Source organism: Pleurodeles waltl, chromosome 11 (assembly GCF_031143425.1).
Source record: "Pleurodeles waltl isolate 20211129_DDA chromosome 11, aPleWal1.hap1.20221129, whole genome shotgun sequence".
NCBI lineage: Eukaryota > Metazoa > Chordata > Amphibia > Caudata > Salamandridae > Pleurodeles > Pleurodeles waltl.
The window spans coordinates 33,404,530-33,424,940 of record NC_090450.1 but is presented as its reverse complement, the minus strand read 5'-3'; the positions used below and the strand labels follow the sequence as shown (position 1 = coordinate 33,424,940).

The 20,411-nt window shown below is 47.0% G+C and overlaps 1 protein-coding gene across 7 annotated transcripts in view; it reads left to right on the top strand.

Annotated features, from left to right (window-relative positions):
• ABCC5 (ATP binding cassette subfamily C member 5) overlaps positions 1-20,411 on the top strand; it is a 254,811-nt gene that overhangs the window by 127,474 nt on the left and 106,926 nt on the right. For all 7 annotated transcript variants that reach the window (XR_011199339.1, XM_069212924.1, XM_069212926.1 and 4 more), the window contains 4 exons: positions 244-368; positions 2,914-2,986; positions 3,848-4,051; positions 10,613-10,756. Coding sequence is in view for 6 of the 7 variants with exons in the window: in XM_069212924.1 (XP_069069025.1) it covers positions 244-368; positions 2,914-2,986; positions 3,848-4,051; positions 10,613-10,756 (546 nt within the window). In the remaining variant the exon portion in view is untranslated. The remainder of the gene's footprint in view (positions 1-243; positions 369-2,913; positions 2,987-3,847; positions 4,052-10,612; positions 10,757-20,411) is intronic.

Genomic DNA, 20,411 nt, shown 5'->3' with positions numbered 1-20,411 from the left:
GCATTGGCTGCTTTAATGGATCCTCGCGCCTTCTTGGATCGCCAGGGACCATTAAAACAGTCAATGTCCACTCACCTAAGCATTTAGCTCTTTCTTCCACAGTGATTCTGTACTACCGTATACTTTTCTGAATTGCATTGTAAGGTAGCAGAGGTCTCTTTTGGGTTTTCTGTGTTTACCCAACATGACCCTCATTTGTGAAGACATTCCTTTGTGTGATTGGCTGTCCCTCTCTTCTTACAGATGACCCTGCTAGAGGGCAGCATTGCAGTCAATGGAACATTTGCCTATGTTGCCCAGCAGGCCTGGATCCTCAATGCTACACTCAGAGAAAACATCCTCTTTGGAAAGGAATATGAGGAAGAAAGGTAACTTGATTTTATAATACTTTAGAACCACCACCACCACCACCGCCACTTCACCCTCAGTACGAGTTGACAAGTGTTAATGAAGATCCTGCCATTGTAGCCAAATCAACCTGCACAATTATAAGAGAAAAGTTTGACTCAACATTTTGTGAAACATTTTTTTCATGAAATTCCACATATTTATTTGGTTTCTTAAATAGGGTCAAGAGGTGAAATCTCAATTACACCACCCATACACTCAGTACCACTGGAATTATGCAATGCCATGTCAGCGGCAAGCAGTGCATGCCAGTTTTCATCATCTGCCACATAATCGAGTGATTTCTGAAAAGAAAGTGTTATTAGGAAGCCACAAATGTTGCAAAAGATACTGATCATTGCAACTTTGTGTTTCATAATAAAAACCCTCTGTTACCTCCTATGTGAGAAGAAATGTAGACTAGTGGCTAAGCTCCCAAACCTGAGATCCAGGATTCTAGTTCCAGCTCCAGTACTTGACTGACGATTGGGATCCTGGGCGAATCACTTAGGGCCTGATTTAGAACTCGGCAGACTGGTTACTCCATCACAACGGTAATGGATATCCTGTCCGCCGACATCTAAATCCCATAGGATAGAAAGGGATTTAGACTTCGGCGGATGGGATAGCGGTCACTGTAGCGACGGAGTAACCCGTCCGCCGAGTACTAAATCAGACCCTTAATCTCCGTGCGCCTGAAACTGCAGATCTGTATGAAATATAATGTTGTGAATGTGTGAAATGTGATACGGTTGTTTAATCAAATGTGTATAAATTCCTAATTGGTGATCATGATGTTGCATCAGTGCTTCCTAGCACAGTTTGTGCAATGTATGAATAGCAAGAGGTGTACGTGCATTCAGGTATTAAAGTCAGTGATGGATGGAAAAGAAAACAGCAGGCAGGCTTGACAGCAAGGGGATTTTATGTTGTTCATATGATTAAAAAACTGGAAACTGAGCAATAGCACTTAACAATCTTTCCTGATAAGTAACTTGCAGCCAGGTTAATTATAATATTTGAGGATGTGTTCACAAAAACATGAAATAGCTTTAATGTACCCAACCTATCAAAAAGAAGTATTCCGAGACATATTCACTCATTTTCACAAAAGCAGAGAGGAAATTTAGACCTACAACTCTGGAGTAAAGAACACCCAGAGTTTCTAGCCTAGGAAATAGAGTGATGTGTATTTGATAAAGCAGCACCTACTAAATAAGGACCACTTAATTGTCGTCAGTCTGCTGAGTTACTCTTACTGCTGCTGCTGAGGTTGCCCCGTGTATACCATGCTTCCGTGGGTCCTCCCTTGTACATTGGCTTCCCCATAGCAAGACCATCATTTCCTGTCATAAGAAGGATAGCTTGATCCAGACTCTTCAAGAGGAGCTTAGTGCATCCCTGGCATCAAGACCTTGTTGTAGAGACCGGCCATAGCCAATTGGGCAAGGCCGCAGAACTGTCAGTGTTGATGGACACTGTGCCAGGGTCTAATTATTCTAAGTTGCTGTCACTGTGTAGGTGCCAAACAGACTATTTGTAATATTTTTCTGATAGGTTTCGCAGGGTTGCATTAGCATGTTTTACGTCCACAGTAATCACTGGTAAAAAGTATACGTTTCCTGGATCAAATTGTCTACTGTGTACTTATTGTTGCAGAACATGTCATATTTTATCAATCTCATTAGTCTTTTTTCTTTATCTGTCTCTTACACCCTGCTGTATTCCAGGCATTAAGGAAGACTCTGCTGTCCTCCAATATATCAATATTGTGAGCATCTCATAGCAACTTAGGAGGGTAACCGTCTACCCTTGATGGTAGGAATAGGATGATGGTTGGTGACAGGCTTTATAGTCAGTTTGGCTCTTTAATCAATTTCTCTGGCTCCTAAAATAATATCCCAAGGAACCCCTTTCATCTCCCAGTGTAGACTTTGTGTTTTCTTTCGTTTTTGTAGGGCACACTCAAATTAAATTACATCTTATTATCAAGTTGCTTTAAGTGCAGACACCGCCCCAGTCTCTTTATTGTTATCGTAGTGCTATTATCCACAGTGCATCGCTTCAAGGCACTCCCACTCCTTTTGCTGTCTGAGCTAAGTAACTACTGGTCTTTTTGTGAATTTATATTGCGCCAAATGGTAAAGCAGAACATCGCTATTCAAAGGTCCTTGAAGACCAGCACCGCGCCTGGGATTTCTGGCATCACATTCTTCCCTCGGCATTCTCACAGTGTCCCTCCAAGATCTCCATCCTGTTTTTTAAACAAATTGTCTACAAAAATTAATTCACCTGAACATCCTCCGTACCTAGTTATAATGGCAGCCCTCTGTGGATGCATTCGGAGGGACTTGGTATGATATTTCAGCTAGAATAGAACTCCCAACAAAGAGTCAACAGACAGTCTAAGTTAATGGAATCCTTTGCAAGGCATCAGAGAGAGGTGCAGCTCTTGGGGCTTTGCTCTCTGCTTTGGTCTTGCGATAGGTAACCATTTTTAACATTTACACCTTTTCTTTGGCAAAGGTACAACGGCGTGCTGAACGTGTGCAGCCTGAGGCCGGATCTCGCCATTCTTCCAAACAGCGATTTAACTGAGGTAAGCACCTTGCCCCCCCCATCCTAGTAACAAGCTGACTTATCAGTCCCTGCATGACGACTGATGCTACTTTGGGAAGCATTGCTCCTGGATGTAAAATACTTGTGACCCCGGTCCTGTCTGGCTTGTGTCTTACACACAATTAAATGCCCTGAGGCGCTAGGCTTCTGCTCACTGGTTCCAGGACATGTGAGTTTTTTCCTTGTAGGTTGCTTGTCACTAGTATGCACATCCTTGCTTAGGATCACTTTTGTGGTTGCCAGTGCATCCCAACCTGTACCTGTCTTCTGGTTCCAGGAAGGTTGTGTGTGTTTCATAAGGTTCACAACTGCATGTGGGAGAGCTATAAGTTCTTTGATTCTTTCCATATAATTTATAGGGCACTTGTATCTGTTCTTGGGTTCAAGGTGATGTTTACTGTTTACATATTAGTGTACTTTATCGCCAGTCACTTCTTTTCTCTTTGTATTTGGGATCCAGGTCACATGTGTGTGAACTTTGGTTCCTAGTTATTTGTGTGTTTTCACTCTGATGCAAGGTCACTTTGGTGGTCTAGGTGACGTTAATATCTTCTTTCAGATTGGTTTTTGCCACATTTCTGACCATGGAAGTGTTCACTCAGGTTTCTTTAAGATCCTTGATACATGAGTATTTTATCCCAGTAGTGGCTTTTCAGCACATTTCTCTAGTTCACTCTGTATTTACTTGCTTCCCTCCAGGGTGTATGTGTTTGTATGCATGTAAACTGGGTGCATTGTTTGTAATTTGTTACTTGTACAACTTCAGGGCAGGCATGGTAGTGCTTTGTGGTTTGAAGACTTTTTCCATTCAGTGACCTTGTTTTCTTCTTTCTTATCGTAGATTGGTGAGCGTGGGGCTAATTTGAGTGGTGGCCAACGACAGAGAATCAGCTTGGCCAGGGCCCTGTACAGTGACCGAAGCATTTATATCCTGGATGATCCACTCAGTGCTTTAGATGCCCATGTGGGCAACCACATATTTAACAGTGCCATTAAGAAGCACCTGAAATCGAAAACTGTTCTGTTCATCACCCACCAGCTCCAGGTAATTATTGTTCCTAAATACACATGAAGATCATTTGGAAGAATACTTCTAAATGGACTAAACCACTGGCAATTACTATGGGTAGCATTCCAGTATATTGTTTTTCACCCATTGTACCACCCCGGTTCAACTGTTCAGGCGGGACTGTCCCTTGTTTAACTAAGGGCCTAACCTAATTTGCCTAAGGCTGGTCCCTGTGTGTAGTTGCATAGTAAGCAAAAAGGCAATAGGAATGCAGCCACAATAAGCAAAAACAAAATAGGAACGCAGCCAAGAGTAATTCACCTAAAGAGATTATTTAATCAAGCATTGCACTCTTGTTTGTGTGGCCGGCAAGATGGGCGAGTAGTCGCACCGAGCCGCGCTAGTGGGTCCGTTGTTAACACACCTCACTCTGGATGTGTTTGCACTGAAGGCAAGGTAACCGCCAGTGCCGCAACAAGGAGGGGAAGCAGTAAACTGCTGAGACACCTTCAGCCATGTCTGTCGTCTGACTCCAAGATGGCGGAGCGGGCCCGCTGAGGGCCCGGCCTCATTCCCAAACGCAGAGGCCTATGAGCAGCACACTGGGAGTGGGCCACCGCGGACTGTCCCTGGGAGAGATCCGCTCAGTCTGGACCGGTGGTGCGCTGTGGCAGGGAGATGCAATGCTTAATTGGCAGCACTGCAACTATCGAGGATAGCGGGAGACAGGCCTTGCTTCCAAGGGGCTGAAGGTCGCACCCCCACGAGGAGGCTAGGGCCCAGGGGGAGCGAGGAAAAGCATTGACTCTGAAATAGGAGGTAGGTTGGGGGGGGGGGGGTCATGAAGGAGGGGGGACTCACGGCCCTTGGATGGCCTGTGAACAGACTGATTCAGCAATTCAAACCCTTATCCAAAACTATGTCACGGCCCACGCCGAGTGGTGGTGTATGGAGCTCCCCCCTCCCCACCCCCCCACCATTTTTGCCAGGACGTCTCGTCCCAACAGGACCTGGAATGGTCCAGAAACAGTGCACCAGAGACCCAGCAGTAATCACCGGCACACATACTAGGAGCTCCCCTCCCACCCTGCAGTAGACTGAAACTTGGGGGGGAGATGGGCGGGATTAGGCCTCCTCCCCTCTTTCTTCCTGGGGAAATTGTGAAACTATATTGCGGCATACAGCCACCCATGGTGGTGGACGAAGTGACAATAGCAAAAGGATAGTGCTCCTATATCAATAGTTTAATCCCGGGAACCCAGGTCTCCTTGCAACGCACCAGGAAGTCGAAGGAAGATGCGAAAAGATGAACCTCAGCGGGTGATGCAATCTAACAAAATAGTGCAGTACACCATTCCCAGCCAAGGAACAAGTCAACGAAGGGTGGAGGACCCTCATAATGCGGACTACCGACCTCAAGACACATGAAAGCCTGGAAGCCATACGCGGCACCAGATTAGCACTTGAGGGGAAAATGGACTCGATGGCCATAGACATTAACCATTTGAGACTGGGCTTGCACAATGTAGCAGAAAGAGTCACGTCCACGGAAGAGGGGGTCGTTGAACTTCAAAATACAGTACGAACACTTCAAGCCAATATGGAAACACTTCAAGCCGAAGTGACACAAATTACGGGCCGAGTCGAGGAGGCAGAGGGTTGTTCCCGGGGGAATAACCTGCGATTCCTAGGGTTTCTCGACAGGGTGAAAGGACCCTCGACCGAGCTGTTCCTGGAGGAATGGCCCGAATGTTTAATCATAGGGACAGAGACGTGATACTCCAGCACATCAGAAGACACGGTTCCTCCTCCTCCCTGGTATGAGGACAGGGAGATTCATATTTACCCAGACTATATGAAAAAAGTCCAAGATCTTCGTGACAGTTTAACAGTCAAACATAACAGAGTTTATGCTTATCTGAAAAGGTATGGGGTATCGTTCGCTTTGCTGCAAGAAACACACTTGTGGGGTGATTGTATATACGAAGACGCTGGAGGGGCCAGTTGTACGCCACCTTCTATTCTGGTTATGCACGAGGGACACTCTGATATCCGTTGCTCCGGGGGTCCCTTTTAGGCTTACTAGAACTTTCAATTATAAGGGTGGCAGATACACACTGATTAAAGGCATGCTTGACATCCATCCTCTGAGTATAGTGAATGTATATGCTCCTAATGGGGATGACGGGGAGTTCTTTGAGGCGATGCTGCGACAACTACACCTTTCCCCAGACACAGGGATCCTAATGGCAGGGATATTTTAACTGTGTTTTGAATGCTGAGTTGGACAAAAACCTGTTACGCCTGGGTAGTAAGCCAAGGGCCACAGCAGCCCTGAGGATGTTGCAGGGTGGTCTCGGGCTTATAGACCTCGGAACCTGACAACCTGGGCCTATTCCTGTTACTTTCCGGCAGCCAATATATATAGCCTCTTAGACAAGCATCAGAAGCACAAAACATGTCTGGGGCCCAGTATTTGGGGAGGTACCGGTCTGACCACTCGCCACTTTTGGTAAGGTACTTGCATCATTCTCCGCCCCCTCCAATGCCACTATGGCGCCTGTATGCGCCAGCGCTTACGGATGTGTTCTTTAGAGACCAGATTTAAACATGGGCTGATAAAGACAACTTTAGAGACCACTGGGGATCTACTAAGGAGAGGGCCCTGGAATGGGATGCGATAAAACTAGTAGTAGGAGGAATTTTTACATAAGCGTCAAAAGGTGTAAGGCACGATCTGGAAAAATAACTGACCCTACAACAAAGCAAATTAGCTGACTTTGAAAAATCTCTATTGACAGGGAGCACGGAAGGATCGGAGTGGAATACCCAAGGTCAAAAGGTAGGAGAGTTATGGGATCGGCTGGATAAGCATAGCTGACCGACCGACCGGTCGGTCGAGGTCGGTGGTACCAGGAGGGCGACAAGTCGGGACGCCTACTGGCGCGCATTATCAGGACTGAACACCAACCCTAGCCAATCCTACAAATGCAAGATAAACAGGCTATCAATAAGATTTTTGCGGCACACCTACAGAGGGTATACACAGACGACCAGGGAGTGCGAGCTGTTTGAGGGCTGCGCAATTACATACATACGGTCCTGCTTCCGAGACTGACCCCGGAGGCTAGCGCGGCCCTTGGGGCACCACTCGCCTGATCGGAACTCTTGGAAGCCATGGGAGCTTTAAAATCGGCATAATCTCTTGGCCCTGACGGATTACCGGCCGAATTTTATTATAATTTGTCTGAAATTGCGGTAGATAGGCTCGTTGAAGTCTATAATGAGGCGTTGGAGAGAGACGACCTGTCAGGATCCGTTGAAAGAGGCCCTCATAGTGCTGATACCAAAGCCAGACAAGGATCCTGCCGAGCCAGGTGCCTACAGACCCATTATAATGTTGAACGTAGATCTTAAGGTGCTTAGTCATGTACTAGCAACAAGGTTGCTGCCTGTTCCCCCACAGTTGGTCCATGACGACCAGTCTGGGTTCATTCTGCTCAAGAATACTTTGCGTAATATTCGCCGACTGATTTGTGTGATACACTCCCTACAGGGGGAGGATGAAGATTACGCCCTGGCCTTTTTGGATATACAGCAGGCGTTCGAGGTGTTAGCTGGAGGTACGTCTGGGAGGTGTTGGATACCTTGGGCCTGGACCCACAATACATTAAATGGGTAAAACTTCTCTGTAAGACCCAGCAGGCCAGGGTGCGCAGAGGCCGCACAGTCTCGGGTGCAATTTAGCTTCAGTGGGGTACCCGACAGGGCTGCCCTTTATCGCCCCTGATCTTTGCTCTCGCGATAGAGCCGCTGGCCTGTAGACTCTGACAGGAACTCAGAGGTTGGGGGATTCGGGTGGGAGCACTAGAATATATCATTTCCCTCTATGCAGATGATGCATTAATCTATATGTGGATGCCAGTGTAATTCGTCCCAAGGCTGCTGAAGTAGCCTTTGTCCTAAGAGTGAATAAAACAAACTCTTTCCTATTTCCATTGGGCTGCTTGGTCGGCACCCTAGAGGAACGGCTCAGGAGGGTAGACGTGCCCTGGGTAATGGTTGGAATATGATACCTGGGAATGCATATCACTTTGGATGAGGTCTCCCACTATGAAACGAATATGGGCAGAGTTCTAGGCGGTTTGCAGAGATCCATCCAGTTCTGGAACACTTAGATTATCCATGATGGGCAAGATTGTCCTTATAAAAATGGTGGTGCTGCTGAGATGTCTGTACATTATGCAGGGCGCTTTCTATGAGATACAGCGGAAAATGTACTGCGACTTGGATTCCCTCTTGCTGAACCTACTTTGGAATGGGCAAAGGAGCAGGGTGAGTCTTGACACACTGCGAAGACAGAGAAGGCGTGGAGGTCTTGAATTACCAGACCTAGATTTACACTGTCTAGCGGCTCAGCTGCAACACGTAGTGAGTTGGTTTGACTCTGACCCGAACTGCGAGCAATCCCTCATACATACAACATACACTAGACGATCACTCAGATTGTTGCTGATGGGAGGGGAGACGCTTCTGACCACCTGCCCCCACTTGATACGCCTAATGGCGATGCTATGATGGAGAACCGTGCAAACAGTTCTGCAGAAGCACCCTTACGCCACTAATCTTGATTCATGGATCCTACCCACTTTTACACTGATCCAGCACTCAATGTCAGTAGAACGCTGGCAACGGGGTGGGTGTTTGACGCTACCTGATTTGTATCCGAAAGGTCGGTTTATAGCCCTTCAAGACGCTATGGAAACCTTTGCGCTAGGTAGGGGACAGTTCCTTCAAAATGCTAAGATTGCAGCCAAGGCGAGGCGGCTATGGCCAACATTCCCGAAAGCCCCAGACCTCACACAGACATTCCACTGCTTATCCATGGCAGGAGGGCGTAAATTAGTGAAACTCTTATACTGAGCATTGCGTTCCAATAGACCGGTTAAACCATTAAAAATAGAGCAAAAATGAGAGTTGGTGGGGGCCAGGGAAGGGGGGGGCCGAACCGCTCTCCCCCGAGGATTGGTCCCACATCCACTAGGAAGTTCGGGGAGGAGAGGGGAGTATTGTTCTGTGCCAGATTTAAACAAATACAATACAACATAATACATATGACCTACGTCTCGCCCAGACGGCTTCGCATAATTTACCCGACACTGGACTACAGATGCCCTAAATGCTTGATCTGGAGGCTGATTTGTTTTTTTTACACATGCTTTGGTCGTGACGAGCGTTACGTACGTTTTGGAGGGCTGTCACAGATCAGATTAGGACACCACGAGATAGGACATTCCTCTAACTGTCAGTGGTTGTGTCCTGGGTTTGTTGCCCCAAGATCCAAAGCATAGACCTAGCAGGAACTTTGCAGTACAAGGCCTTACCGTGGCCAAAAGAAGAATCTCAATTCGCTGTAGGAATAATCAGATCCCGACCAAGGAACGCTAGCTAGGGGACGTGAGAGAGTGGGCAGGGGTGGAAGAAATACGTATGAGGCAAACGAGTAGAGATGCAAAACTACTAGAATTGCTGCTGGCATGGGGTCAGAAGCAGTGCAGGGGGTGCGATCAGGGTTGGCCACCACACAGTCCCAATGAGAGGGGATAAAGAAGGTGCTAATGGCATTAGAACATAACCTATCGATTAATCCACAGTCTAGGTCGATAACTAACTTGGAGGAGAAAAAAGATATACTTCATCGGAATTGAATGGCATTGTGAGGGGTAGATATTCCTTTTATGGGCCCAGGCATGGTGGGGGGGGAGGTTGGGATGGGGAAGGGGGATAGTTAAAGACCTCGAGGGTTGGCTTGTTTGTATGTTTAAAGCTCCTATTTTGCATATAAGGAATTGTAACAAAGGAGAAATAAACAGAATGTTGAACTGTGATACTGTTCCGTAATGATAACTAATCGATGTTTGCATGATCGATGTTTAATTCGTGATGTACCTGAGTGAAGACATCCTAATAAACAGAAAAAGAAGAAAAAAAGAATGATGTGACTTGAGGATAGAGAGCAATGCTGATGTAAATGCTGGTCTACACAACTTCAATATGTATGGTTAAAATGATTATCTATGTAACACAGAATCCTTCACTCATATCAAATAAACACGGAGCCAAACTAATGTTTTGCTAGCAAGAAAATAAAAAAAAGGCATTGCACTCTTACCCTAAATGCAATCATTATGTCTCAAATGTCGGTTCTTGTGCCCGCTAACCATAGGACACAAGCTTCACTTACTAGCACCTGACTAGGTCTAACATGTGTAAAAATAGTTTGGGATTGATTTTCTCATGCTCATGGGAAGTCACCCACCAGTTCAGTCTGGACTGGTGTGGGCCCACTGGTGGCCTCTCTAGCTGAACAGTGAAATTGTTGACTTGGATGAGGCGAAGAGCATAAACCGGTGACAGATGAATTCAAGCATTCCGCCCATTATGGTAATGCTTTTGCCACTCTGTTTCCATTGTGCTTGTTTGGGTTTTCCCCTGGGAAGGACAATTGGGCTGAGGGTGGGGAAAGTGAGGGAAGCTTTGAAATGACATTTTAGCTGCTACTTGACTGCATCCTGATGTATCTCTTCCCCTCACCAGTACCTTGTTGATTGTGATGACGTTATCTTCATGAAAGAGGGCTGCATCACGGAGAGGGGAACCCATGAGGAGCTGATGAATTTGAATGGTGACTATGCAGCCATTTTTAACAACCTACAACTTGGCGAGACCCCACATATTGAGGTGAGCACCTAGATGTGTATGTTTTATGTACCTTTGCCACTTAGGTGACTTGCTTTTGACATAGGCTAGTTTTTTTGTGTACGTTTGTCGTTAATCATGGGTCGATTTTTAAACCGGAAAATCCACATCAAATGAGATAAAGGCAGATAGAAATTTAAGACAATGAATCTGCTTATGTTTATGTCCTAATTAGTATTGTGTGACTAAAATGGGTGACCTTGAGCATGGTCAAGTGTTTCAGGGCTATTTTAAGTTTTCCAAGTACTGTTGTAGAGACCTGGTTACCTTTGTATACAAACCAGAGTTATTGCTCGAGATGCGGTTCTAAATTGAGATCGTGAGTCCTGAGTGGTGTTTGTTTGCGCACATGTTTGTCATGATGTCTCTATTCGGACCTGCCTGGTGCCAGGAGGATAGATGAGGGCAGGTTAGAAGTTGGAGTGGAAGATGGCATATGGGTCTGGCTTGAAAATACTAAAATGCTTGCATGCAGATTGTTTGGATAAGCAGGTGGCTTTATTCATAATGTGAAACAGAGACTTTTTGTAGGACAGTTCCATATTATGCAGAAGGAAAATAAGGTTCGTAGCATGTTCCCTCTAGATCAGCGGTCTTCAAACTGGGGGCCCCTAAGTGATCCCAGGGGGGCGCCAGGCTCTGGCCAAAAGAAGCATTATGCTAATAGTAGGGCTTTGTTTTAAGGTAACAGAATATGAGCAGCAGTAAACTGCTCTGCAATGGGCCATCATTAACCTATATTATTTTTTATATTCAAGCTGGGAGTATGTGTCAAAGGGGAAGGGAGCCCAAATACTCTTTAAAACTCCCATCTCCACTACTAATAATACCACTGTGGAAATGTTAATACATTAGTAATGCCTGCCTGACCAGGAAAGTATGTTGGGCATCAAGTATTTTATTGTATTTTGAAAACAAAACTTAATTATAATGGTTAAGTAAGTGTAGAAGTACTTTAACATTGCCAATTTAATAGAATTATTGTGAAAAATTTGGAGGGGTCCCCAGTGATTTTATTTTTCCCACTTGGGGGGCGCGGCGTTAAAAAGTTTGAAGAGCACTGCTCTAGATACACATGCCCTGCATACTCTTGAAATCTAGTGTTGAACTGGAAAGTTTGCAGCGCAACAGAGAGATGCCGACGCCCCTGCCCAAAATCCCATTTGGCACCGGGACAGGTGGGAAATGTAGTATTCAGGGAGGTGTGTCCACCTCTCAGGTCAGTGCTGTCCCGAAGGTGAACTGCCTGATGTGGACACAACATTTAGAAATCTGCCACCTTCATGTTCCCAGAATTATGAACACTGGGACAGGGTTATGCGCACGTCCCACAGGAAGTAGTCATGTAGGGGGTAAGTAGCGCATTGGCTACTACCCTACATTCCCATAAATACCCCTACATTTAATATTTAAGGGAGCCCCTGGCACCAGGAAATCAGACAACTGCTGACCTATGAAGGACAATCAAGAGCTTCAAAAGCAAAGCCTGAGGAAGAAACACCTGACTTGGCCCCAACCCTGTCGGTCTGTCTGCTGTTCCAGTCGATTTGCTCCAAAGTCGACTCATCCTGCAAGCTCTTGTGCCCCCAAAAGCCTGGGAGGACTGCCTGTGTTCAACAAAGACCCAGAAACTCCTGTGGAGCAGCAGAGCTGATTCCCTGCATCTTGCAGGCACCCCAGGAGGCCTGAGAGGACTTTGACCGCAGAAAACCTGACACCCAAAGGCACCACTGCACATGTGCTGCCTAGCCTGAGTTGAAGTGGAGCAACGGTGTCAACGTGGTCCTCAATCCCTCCAGAGACAAAGCCCACCTTGGGCTTGCCCAGTGTGGACTCACCAACGCCGCCTGCAGCTTCTGCCCTCAGGCCCCCTCATCCGTGAGTGCTTCCAGTGGAGAAAACCAGACTTCCCAAAGCACCTCTGCACGCGTCCCCGCTGGCACATGGAGAAGAGGACCCAAGGAGTCCCCACGTCCCGAGCATCTCAAAATTTGAACCTACCGGTTATTCCCCTTGACTGGACCCCAGTTCTCCTGCAGCCTCCTCTCAACCAGACTGATCCTCTTTGACTGACATTGGTCACTCAACGCTGTATTAAACCTGTCCACCCCAGTGCCACCCAGTGTGACCTGTTGGTGTGGTCCTGACCCTTGCCCAATACTTAACTAAGTCCAGGAGGTTGGTGCCGTAAGTCACTGTATTAGATCTGAATGCAGTACTTGTTTTTCTTCTCCATAGGATAAAATTGCAGTTTTCAGAAATTGCACTATCGACGTTTCAAAACTATAAAGATTTTTCTTGCACAACGTACTTACCCAAATCGTATTGATTATGGTGCCAAAACATAGATACTTGTTATTTTTGTAAATTTGTGTGGATCACCTTCTTGAGTCCTGTGACTCATTTATTGCCTGTGTATGTATTTGCAGATGCCAAACACTTCTCTCTGATAGGCCTAAGGCTGCTAGACCATGCTACCCACTAAAACAGCCCCTTGGGGTTGCTTTAGCAAGCCTCTGTCGACTAGTAAGGGAACCCCTGGACTCTATGCACAATATAATCTCATTTTAATAAATCATAAAAAGAGCCAGCTTCCTACACCAGTCTACCCACAGACGATCCTTGGAAGGACTATGACGTGAAGCCCCCAGAGGACCCTGACCTGGAGTATGATCCTGTCAGGGCTTACCCACTGGACAATACCACTGCATCCCACAATCCCCTAGGGGATCCAGACCTGGATAAGTTACTTTTGGGGCTTCACCACTGGATGGTACCAATGCATCCCTCAATGTCATCCAGCGTGCAGCTGCCTAACACAAGGTAGATATGCACGTCCCATAGGATGACAACTTCCTGATGGAGAAACTATCCAGAACCAAGCGTTCCTCCAGTTTCTCCCTGTGCTCAAGGGTATGATGAAACTGCTCCAGTAATTTTCAGGAAGCCTGTGAAATAACAGGTAGTGACTCTCAGGATTGAGAAAAAATTCAAACTTGCACCATCTGATCCTCACTGTATCAGACGCTATGTTTCCCAGACTCCTTTGTGGTTTCTACCACCCAAAAGGTAGGATCAGCCCAAGCCACAGGTTATGCTCTCCTTTCTGAAAGAGGGCATGAACATTGATGCAACCTGCAAAAGGGAAGCCTTTGGTTCTTGTGCACATTGAGGCATCACCAATTCTGTGGGCCTGTTGTCTCATTACAACAGGCAGGGCCCAGTGGGAAGAAATGGAAGCCTTGCTCCAACATTTCCCTTACCAGTATCGCAGGAGGGGAGAATCAATTGAGGAGGGGAAAGCTATATTTACATATTTATTGTCACCATACATGTGTGCTGGAATCAGTTACAAGGGGGGGGGGGGGGAACACCTCAGTGAATCACCACTACTACTCATGGTGGTGTATTTCTGGCTGTAAGCCAGAGTTCCAACAACATCTCATCTACCTGCCCTTAGATGGCGAGCACCTTTGCACCGTAGGTTGATGAAATATTGGAAAATATATAGGAGAAAGACACAGCCAAGGCCTTGAGTGCCAGCATCCAGGTCTTCTTTCACAGGCAAGGAGTAGGTATAAGGCCACCTCCTCCCTCTTATCACCAACGGAGAGGTAAGGGATTCACATAAGGCACTTTCACGAGTAATAACTCCAAAGGTTGAAGCAAAGGCTTCCCCTCTAGGGAGCCTCTCCTTGCAAAGATTGAATTGCGTCTGCACCCCCTCCCCTCAAAATCACGGTACACCTGCCTGGGGGCATCAAGGATTATACCCCACTGGGAGGAAATCACTGCAAAGTTTTGGGTCTCATTGAGGACGGTTACTGCCTCAATTTCACCTCAACCCCAGTAAACATTCCACGCTGCATCCACATACTGAGCCAGAACATCCTGCTCTCCTAGAGTTCCATCTCAAAGGGGCCATAGAGCCAGTGCCCTCCCAACGCCCGGGCAAAAGGATCTACTTCCTGTATTTCCTCCTTCCCCAAAAGTACGGTTCCTTTAGTCAATCCTTGATCTTAGGCCTTTCAACAGATACATTCTCTCTGAACCTTTCCACATGGTCACCTTCCAGTATGTCAACCCCCCTGCACCAGCACAGTGACTTTATGACCACACCAAGCCTGAAGGGAACCTACTTTCACATCCCCTCCCGTCCACTCTCTTTATAGGTGGTAGTACGTGGCCAGCACTGCCAGTTCAAAACTCTGCCTATCTGGGTTATTAAAGCCCCAAGGGTTTTCACCAAATGCCTAGTGGTGCTGCCACCCACTTGAAAAGGGGGCAGACTAACGTCTTCTCCTACTTAGACGACTGGCTGATAAAGGGTGCAAGCAGAAACAAGTGATTAGCCCACACCGAAGCTGCCAACTCCCTGCTCTACCCTCACTGTCAAGGCCTACCCAAGCGATAAAAGGGTGGCTGCAATCCAGCAGTTACTGCCTTTTTTTCAGCCACCCTGTCTTCTCACAATTCGAGCAGTGCTAGGCTTTCTAGGTGAGATGGCCTTCTTAGAGTCATAATCCCTTGTTCAAGACTCCATATATGTCCACTTCATGAGCGCCTCTCTGCACAATGGTCACAAGTGGAGGGTCACTTGGAAGATCTAGTGTTGTTAAGGGCCAGCACCCATTCCTCTCTGCAGTGGTGGAACAGCAACAACCATGACCACAGATGCATCACTTGCCACCAGCTGACACAACTCGACGACATGACAGTCCAGGATCTGTGGCCACCTCATTGATTGGGTCTCCACATCGACTATCTGGAATTATCAGCCATACACCTAGCCCTCCAATCTTTTCACCCAGACGTTCAAGGTAACATAGTCCTTATGCGGGCGGACAACATGACTGCCATGTTTTACCTGCAAAAGCAAATTGGCACAAATGATTGAATGATGGCTGAAAGAATGATGACAGAAGGAGAAATGGATATCAATGAGTTGGTGGAAGGGTCAAAGGAAGAATGCAGAGATGCTTGGATGGATCAGACAAAGGAGCTCTTCTGTGGTGGGTCAGGTTCACTTTACTTGCGTATATTTTTCATTTTCTTGCTACTCCTTTGTCAACACACCTGAACTGAACACTCTGGTGTGGGCATTCTTGTAAGGCAAAAGGCTAGAGTTGGTAAAATGATACAGAGGACTCTGTTTCAGACCTCTGCACAATCCGCTGGCTAGCCACTTCTCAGGGGAATACTGTTTTGCCGTTGATGCAGAGAAAGTGTATCTACAGCACACACACAACTGCCGGATTATATAATTTACCCTGTAAGCAACAGTTTGTCACTTGCAGTGCTGTAGATTCATGTGCCCACCCACCTCCCCAGAAGCCAGTGTTTTCTACATTACTTGCTATGAACAGATGCTTACCGGATGGGAAGCATTTTTTATATATATTATTTCATAATTAAATAAAACACAAAGTTTTGGGGTTTAATTTTAAACCCCACCTCTGTTGTACTACTATGTGGTACAATCTGGTTCTAAGTTTAGGCCCCACTGAAAGTGTGACAAATGTTATCAGCTCTCTTTGTGTGGAGAGCTCACTTCTGTGAGATGACTGTCCAGGGCACCTAGATCCTTCAGCTGCAGTGGTGCCATATAAACTAACTGGAACTTACAGCCATCAGACTAGCTCGAACAGTGTTCCTCCCAGTTGTGTGGCAGAATGTTATTATATAGACCACATGACAGCCATATTTTACTTTCAAAAGCTGGGGGCACCCACTCACACCAGCTCATGTGCTCTAGCTCAATAGATTTGGCTCTGGGTAATCCTCACTAACATTCATCTTTTAGCAAAACACTTTTAGAACGACTTTGTGAACCTGCTCTGTAGGATGCATCAGTGGGTCCATGTAAGGAAATGCCTCCTTGGCATGGTTGCCCCCTGACTTTTTGCCTTTGCTGATGCTATGTTTACAATTGAAAGTGTGCTGAGGCCTGCTAACCAGGCCCCAGCACCAGTGTTCTTTCCCTAACCTGTACTTTTGTATCCACAATTGGCAGACCCTGGCATCCAGATAAGTCCCTTGTAACTGGTACTTCTAGTACCAAGGGCCCTGATGCCAAGGAAGGTCTCTAAGGGCTGCAGCATGTCTTATGCCACCCTGGAGACCTCTCACTCAGCACAGACACACTGCTTGCCAGCTTGTGTGTGCTAGTGAGGACAAAACGAGTAAGTCGACATGGCACTCCCCTCAGGGTGCCATGCCAGCCTCTCACTGCCTATGCAGTATAGGTAAGACACCCCTCTAGCAGGCCTTACAGCCCTAAGGCAGGGTGCACTATACCATAGGTGAGGGTACCAGTGCATGAGCATGGTACCCCTACAGTGTCTAAACAAAACCTTAGACATTGTAAGTGCAGGGTAGCCATAAGAGTATATGGTCTGGGAGTCTGTCAAGCACGAACTCCACAGCACCATAATGGCTACACTGAAAACTGGGAAGTTTGGTATCAAACTTCTCAGCACAATAAATGCACACTGATGCCAGTGTACATTTTATTGTAAAATACACCACAGAGGGCACCTTAGAGGTGCCCCCTGAAACTTAACCGACTGTCTGTGTAGGCTGACTAGTTCCAGCAGCCTGCCACACCAGAGACATGTTGCTGGCCCCATGGGGAGAGTGCCTTTGTCACTCTGAGGCCAGTAACAAAGCCTGCACTGGGTGGAGATGCTAACACCTCCCCCAGGCAGGAGCTGTGACACCTGGCGGTGAGCCTCAAAGGCTCACCCCTTTGTCACAGCCCAGCAGGGCACTCCAGCTTAGTGGAGTTGCCCGCCCCCTCCGGCCACGGCCCCCACTTTTGGCGGCAAGGCTGGAGGGAACAAAGAAAGCAACAAGGAGGAGTCACTGGCCAGTCAGGACAGCCCCTAAGGTGTCCTGAGCTGAAGTGACTCTAACTTTTAGAAATCCTCCATCTTGCAGATGGAGGATTCCCCCAATAGGGTTAGGATTGTGACCCCCTCCCCTTGGGAGGAGGCACAAAGAGGGTGTACCCACCCTCAGGGCTAGTAGCCATTGGCTACTAACCCCCCAGACCTAAACACGCCCTTAAATTTAGTATTTAAGGGCTACCCTGAACCCTAGAAAATTAGATTCCTGCAACTACAAGAAGAAGGACTGCCCAGCTGAAACCCCTGCAGCGGAAGACCAGAAGACGACAACTGCCTTGGCTCCAGAAACTCACCGGCCTGTCTCCTGCCTTCCAAAGATCCTGCTCCAGCGACGCCTTCCGAAGGGACCAGCGACCTCGACATCCTCTGAGGACTGCCCCTGCTTCGAAAAGACAAGAAACTCCCGAGGACAGCGGACCTGCTCCAAGAAAGGCTGCAACTTTGTTTCCAGCAGCTTTAAAGAACCCTGCAAGCTCCCCGCAAGAAGCGTGAGACTTGCAACACTGCACCCGGCGACCCCGACTCGGCTGGTGGAGACCCGACACCTCAGGAGGGACCCCAGGACTACTCTGATACTGTGAGTACCAAAACCTGTCCCCCCTGAGCCCCCACAGCGCCGCCTGCAGAGGGAATCCCGAGGCTTCCCCTGACCGCGACTCTTTGAATCCAAAGTCCCGACGCCTGGGAGAGACCCTGCACCCGCAGCCCCCAGGACCTGAAGGACCGGACTTTCACTGGAGAAGTGACCCCCAGGAGTCCCTCTCCCTTGCCCAAGTGGAGGTTTCCCCGAGGAACCCCCCCCTTGCCTGCCTGCAGCACTGAAGAGATCCCGAGATCTCTCATAGACTAACATTGCGAACCCGACGCTTGTTTCGACACTGCACCCGGCCGCCCCGCGCTGCTGAGGGTGAAATTTCTGTGTGGACTTGTGTCCCCCCCGGTGCCCTACAAAACCCCCCGGGTCTGCCCTCCGAAGACGCGGGTACTTACCTGCAAGCAGACCGGAACCGGGGCACCCCCTTCTCTCCATTCTAGCCTATGTGTTTTGGGCACCACTTTGAACTCTGCACCTGACCGGCCCTGAGCTGCTGGTGTGGTGACTTTGGGGTTGCTCTGAACCCCCAACGGTGGGCTACCTTGGACCAAGAACTAAGCCCTGTAAGTGTCTTACTTACCTGGTTAACCTAACAAATACTTACCTCCCCTAGGAACTGTGAAAATTGCACTGTGTCCACTTTTAAAACAGCTATTTGTGAATAACTTGAAAAGTATACATGCAATTTTGATGATTTGAAGTTCCTAAAGTACTTACCTGCAATACCTTTCGAATGAGATATTACATGTAGAATTTGAACCTGTGGTTCTTAAAATAAACTAAGAAAAGATATTTTTCTATACAAAAACCTATTGGCTGGATTTGTCTCTGAGTGTGTGTACCTCATTTATTGTCTATGTGTATGTACAACAAATGCTTAACACTACTCCTTGGATAAGCCTACTGCTCGACCACACTACCACAAAATAGAGCATTAGTATTATCTCTTTTTGCCACTATCTTACCTCTAAGGGGAACCCTTGGACTCTGTGCATACTATTCCTTACTTTGAAATAGTGCATACAGAGCCAACTTCCTACATTGGTGGATCAGCGGTGGGGTACAAGACTTTGCATTTGCTGGACTACTCAGCCAATACCTGATCACACGACAAATTCCAAAATTGTCATTAGAAATTCATTTTTGCAATTTGAAATTTTTCAAAATTCTTAAAAGTCCTGCTAGGGCCTTGTGTGTTAAGTCCCTGTTTAGCATTGTCTTTTAGAGTTTAAAAGTTTGTTAAAAGTTTGAAATTAGATTCTAGAAACAGTCTTAGATTCTTTAAAAAGTCTTCCAACTCTTAGCAAAATAATGTCTGATACAGAGATGAATGTGGTGGAACTCGACACCACACCTTACCTCCATCTTAAGATGAGGGAGCTAAGGTCTCTCTGTAATATCAAAAAAATAACCATTGGCTCCAGACCTACCAAAATTCAGCTCCAGGAGCTGTTGGCAGAGTTTGAAAAAGCCAACCCCTCTGATGATGACCTCACAGAGGAAGAAATTAGTGACTTGGAGGCCAATGTCCCTCCTCCAGTCCTAAATAGGGAGAACAGGACCCCTCAAGTCCTGTCTCCAACTGTGTTAGTCAGAAATAGTGAGTCCCTCACAGGAGGGTCCCACATTTCTGAAATCACTGAGGATGCTCTCAGTGAAGATGACCTCCTGTTAGCCAGGATGGCCAAAAGATTGGCTTTAGAGAGACAGCTCCTAGCCATAGAAAGGGAAAGACAAGAGATGGGCCTAGGACCCATCAATGGTGGCAGCAATATAAATAGGGTCAGAGATTCTCCTGACATGTTAAAAATCCCCAAAGGGATTGTGACAAAATTTGAAGATGGTGATGACATCACCAAGTGGTTCACAGCTTTTGAGAGGGCTTGTGTAACCAGAAAAGTGAACAGATCTCACTGGGGTGCTCTCCTTTGGGAAATGTTCACTGGAAAGTGTAGGGATAGACTCCTCACACTCTCTGGAAAAGAGGCAGAATCTTATGACCTCATGAAGGGTACCCTGATTGAGGGCTTTGGATTCTCCACTGAGGAGTACAGGATTAGGTTCAGGGGGGCTCAAAAATCCTCGAGCCAGACCTGGGTTGACTTTGTTGACTACTCAGTGAAAACACTAGATG